General features: G+C 42.9%; 1 protein-coding gene across 5 annotated transcripts in view; it reads left to right on the top strand.

Moving 5' to 3' along the window:
- Nucleotides 1–5000, top strand: part of LOC119483041 (zinc finger protein 2 homolog) — a 40744-nt gene that overhangs the window by 35354 nt on the left and 390 nt on the right. For 3 of the 5 annotated variants that reach the window (XM_037761053.1, XM_037761051.1, XM_037761052.1), the window contains exons 6-11: nt 1663–1865; nt 1981–2073; nt 2573–2668; nt 2769–2879; nt 3416–3539; nt 3833–5000. The exon at nt 3833–5000 is cut by the window's right edge and continues 390 nt beyond it. In XM_037761053.1, coding sequence (XP_037616981.1) covers nt 1728–1865; nt 1981–2073; nt 2573–2668; nt 2769–2879; nt 3416–3539; nt 3833–5000 — 1730 coding nt within the window. In that variant the 5' untranslated portion in view covers nt 1663–1727. Of the gene's footprint in view, nt 1–13; nt 165–1662; nt 1866–1980; nt 2074–2572; nt 2669–2768; nt 2880–3415; nt 3540–3832 lie in introns of those variants that run through there. The other 2 variants (XM_037761050.1, XM_037761049.1) reach the window with 2 other exon arrangements.

Here is a 5000-nt window from a genome sequence, read left to right as displayed (position 1 = left end):
GCTTTTATTTTGAAGGTTTACCACACGTGTTTCCGGTCTGTGAGAAGCTAACAACAATCTACCTGCTAGCTTATGATGCTAGCTTGTTTAGGGACTTTAAAAGTGCCTCTACATTGTATTGATCATGGAAACGACTGGCAGTTCCTGTCAAGTGGCAAACACAGGTTCGTTTTATTATAGGAGTGTTAAATAATGTTGTCACAGCTAACAGCTAGATAGCTGTCTTGTATAGCTGTCGTTATCTCTTAGCCTCAGCTAACAAACACAATGTAAACACAGCTAGACATAGAATTAAGACAACATTTACTTTATGTAAGACCTTAAGCAATGCTCTAAATCAACTCTGCTAAAAGGAGTTGTTGGTGCATGATGATGTGTGAGAGGACATGCTAGGTGCTGTGCATTAGATATGTCCTGTACAGTGTTGAGACAACAGGACAAGGACAAGTTGCTGTAAAGAGAGCTGCTGTATATCCTCAGTACAGTTTTCAACAAGCTATTGTGGCAGCATCATATTTTAAAGGTCCCATATCATGCTCATTTTCAGGTTCATGTTTGTATTTAGGGTTTCTACTAGAACATGTTTACGTGCTTTAATGTTCAAAAAACACATTATTTTTCCTCATACTGTCTGCTTGAATATACCTGTATTCACACTCTGTCTGAAACGCTCCGTTTTAGTGCATTTCAACGGAATGGCAACAGAATTGCGTTGCTAGGCAACAGTTTGGGTGGGTCCATGTTTACTTCCTGTCAGCTGATGTCCTTAACATACACTACAACAGGAAATAAACTGGGACACATTTAGAATGTTTACGTTTAAATCTGTGAAATGGTCTAAATATTGTAGATTTGTGACAACGGCTTGTTTCAAAAGCTCAGTTTCTGAATACAGGCTGTGTGTATTTCTCCATGGATTGAGTGTTTTAATACTTTCACAGTATATATGTATCACTTAAACCTGCTTTATATTATAAAAGACATGAAAATCTCACTTTTTACAATATGAGACCTTAACGAGGTGTAGTTGTGCTACGTTCAGCTGTCAAGTTCTCGAGGCTGTTTGTTGTGTAATTTGCATGTTTTTACTATAATAAAGTTTTCTAATCTGCGCTCTGACTTAGATACAGGCACTGTCGAGGTGTGTTGGGTTTGTTTACAAAACATCTGATACAAAAGTTTCCCAAACGTTTAATATTTAAGCCAGATTTAAACTAAATTGTTAAACCTAAATAGTCACACCAGACCCTGTGTATAACTATATTTTTTATTTTTAAAGCAAACATGCACACATTAGAATCAGGTTCTGCCACTTACTGTACATGTGTAACAAGAAGTCATTTGTCACTTACACAAATGTATATGATAATATAATAATAATAATAATAATCTTTATTTGTATAGCACCTTTCTAAACATAGTTACAAAGTGCTTGCACAGATACAATGAAATACAGACAAAATAAAAACAACAGTAAAAGAACAAAACATAAGGACCAAATAATGAGAAGACTTAAACCAGTAACCAGTGACCAATCAATACATATGACTAAAGAGGACAATATAAGGTGCGGGAAAAAGGCGCACCAAGCTGTTGCCTTACAGAGTTTTAAAAAAAAAAAGCCTTTTTATAAAAATGATGACTCTGTCCATGTCTGCACAGATATATTCCTGCCGCTGTCATCACTAAGGCTGCTGATTCCTCCTCTGCGGCTGCTTTCTGCAGCGATGTGGCAGGTGGCTCAACGGAGAGAGGTTCTCGATTATGAAAAGCTCGACGAGTTTGTGACGCTGGTGACGGCGACAGTTCCAGACCTGCTCAATCCAAAGCAACGAGGCAAGCTGCTCCTGCGACTGAGAGCAAAAGTGAGTCAGCGGGTTTCACTCAAGATCAAGTTACAAAAATGTAGTATGTCATACTTCAAGGTTTCAGTTAACTCTGTGTGTCTTTCTCTTCTTTTTTTGACATCTTTCCCTTCAGGTTATTCTTGAGTTGTGCAGAAATGAGGAAACAGCCAACATTTCGTGCATACAGCCTCACCTAGAGCGAATCCGCCCTGCAGGATACACAGGAGTAAGTGAGAGCAGTGTGTCTTATTACAATTCTCCCAAAAAAACAGGTAACAACAAGTCAGTCCTTTCTCTCAATGCCACATGTACAGCACAGTGGCCTGAACCTTGTAATTACTGGTCAGATGATATGGGACCAATTTAAACTTTCAGTTCATAGAAAATCTTTTATAACTGTGGGTGTAGTGAGATCTGTCTGCAAAAAAACCAAACAGAAATCTTGTTTCACGTCCAGTACATTCTCCCACAAGGAAAACTAGAAAAGTACCTATAAACAGCAGGGTATGGAATCACATGTCATAATCACTTCATCACAAAACAAGGCCAGGCCAAACCAACAACAATTTGCAGCGATATCTATATCTTTTCGTAACATATAAACCTACATATTTGCCAAATTTGTTGCTTTTGTCGCAAAATGCACAATTCTTGTTATGAATATTTCAGCTTAGCTGCCCCACTATTATATTGTTTGGAGAGATAACGCTGTTATTGTCTTTCAGAGTGGAGATGCAGAGGTGGATGCAGAGGAGGCCATTTTTGTGGAGCTCATCCAAACGCTACTGAAAGACCCAGCAGAGAGGGAGCATTTCTACCAGGCAAGTTAGCTTCACATGTAACCCCAGCTGGCATCCTAAAGAGAATCTAAGTCCTCGTCACAGTTGGATTTTTGAGCACCTGTTACCTTGTGCTTCCCAGGAAGTTTTTCCAACAGAGTACGGCCCCAGCTACGACACCGACATGCAGCTCATTGTGTGGGAGTTTCTGTCTAAACTGGAGAAACTCCTGCCGGTACCAGACCTCAGTCAGGTAGGAAACAACATTACATTACAGCAGCTGCTACTTGAAACATGCACTGTGTTTAAGAATGTCCCAACTTCTTTATTTTTGATTTAAAGTCTAGAATAAAGGTTATACAGTAATATAAATATGTCAGATTTTTTTGCAAATTTAAGAAAATCTTATGATTTTAGAGTGCTTAGCAAGTAGGCTTTTATATATCTGATATAAAGTTAATCGCTTCTATCATTTAAAAAAATACTTTTGATAACATAGTATACTTTATGCTCTTTTATACTTTTTTATCTTTATTTTTTTTTCTTTATTTTATTTTGATGTGAGCCTCCATTGTGACACATAATCCAGGTAGACAGGAAAGAAAGAAAGAAACAAAAAAGGATAAAAGGACACACAACAAAACTAAAAACAGTGTTACATTTTTTTCTTTATTTTTATTAAGTGTTTAATAAGTGTTTAAGTTTTGTCACATTTCACTCTGAACTGACTGTATGGTGTATGGTATGGAGGTATGATCACCTGACCAGTATGCTTTTGTCCATTACCAGAGTGTGTCGTGGCTGACCTCTGCCCCCTCTGTACTGAAGGACTGCTTACAAACGCTCTCCAGTCCTGATGACCTCAGGTCTCTCCTGCAGCACCACAAATGCCTCGAGCATCTTGGAACACAAGGTAAACAGCCACTTTAATCATGCAGAATGATTAATTACTCAGAAAACTTATGAGAACATCTCTGGTAAACACAAGATTTGAAGTTGTGCTTTTGTGTGATTCTTTGTGGAGAAACTCAGTTTTACTGTTCTGTTGATTAAATCAACTAATCTGTTAGTTGACCAAATCGTACGAGTGCTAGTCGACTCAGAATGTCTTTGGTCAAGGACAGCCCTAGCAACCACACAACAAACAATGTCCCATATTTGAGGGAAATATAAAACAACTGCTTATATTTTCTGTGTTTTGCACAGGTACCACTGTGGAGATGTCCTCCCAGGTGTTTGCCTGCTCAGAGTGTCCATTCTTCCACATGCAGGAGTCTTACCTGCTGCAGCACATCGAGCACAGCCACCCAGAGCAGTACAGCAAACTCCAGAAGTCTGCAGAGACAGCCGATATCACCAAGAAGAAGGCCCGGCGTCCCGACTTCCCAAAGCCGTTCCCCATCCACGACAGGCCCGACCCTCACGCGTGCCAGGAGTGTGACAAAACTTTCAAACGCGCCTCGGACCTGACTCGCCACCAGCGGACACACACGGGCGAGCGCCCGTACACCTGCGAGGAATGTAAGAAGGGCTTCAAGAACTCTTGGGATCTGACCCGACATCAGCGCATTCACACCGGAGAGCGACCCTTCCTCTGCTCGCTGTGTGGCAAACGCTTCACACAAATGGGTTTGCTCAAGCTGCATTACGAACGTACCGCCTGCGGTCAGACTTGCAACCCTCCCCTTGACTTTACGACGGAGGTCGTGGTAGCGGAGGTGACGTCGGAGAAAGAAGGCGGTCAGTACAAATGCCAGAAATGTGGCGAGAGCTTCGGTAGCATTCTGGAGCGTCTGAAGCACAGGCAGAGACACGTGGTGAGGCATCAGTACAAGTGCTCCATGTGTGAGAAGATATACGGCCGAGCATCTGACCTCAAGAGGCACCAGATGAAACACACCGGCGAGCGGCCGTTCGCCTGCGAGTGTGGGAAAAGCTTCACGCACGTGTGGCTCCTGAATAAGCACCAGCAGATCCACACCAGGGAGCGTGCGTACCCATGCACAGAGTGCGGAAAGAGCTTCACACAGCTCCAGATCCTCAACAGGCACCTGCTGACTCACAATGGCCAGCGACCTTTCCAGTGCTCCCACTGCGAGAAGAGCTTCACCCAGCTGGCCAGCCTCACGCGCCACGAGAGAATCCACACGGGCGAGAGGCCGTACGTCTGCGCCACCTGCGAGAAGACGTTCCTCACGCACGGAGAGCTGGCGAGGCACCAGCGCAGCCACAGCAACTTCAAGCCGTTCGCTTGCCCACAGTGCCCGAAGAGCTTCAAAACCAAGCGAGCTCAGAGCGAACACCTCAACACGCACACGGGAGAGCGACCGTTCGCGTGCAGCCGTTGCGGGAAGAGGTTCGCCAAGTCGACCTC

This window comes from Sebastes umbrosus, chromosome 23 (genome assembly GCF_015220745.1).
Source record: "Sebastes umbrosus isolate fSebUmb1 chromosome 23, fSebUmb1.pri, whole genome shotgun sequence".
Taxonomy (NCBI): Eukaryota; Metazoa; Chordata; class Actinopteri; order Perciformes; family Sebastidae; genus Sebastes; species Sebastes umbrosus.
The sequence above is the reverse complement of the archived record's forward strand: the minus strand, read 5'-3'. Positions and strand labels throughout refer to the sequence as shown.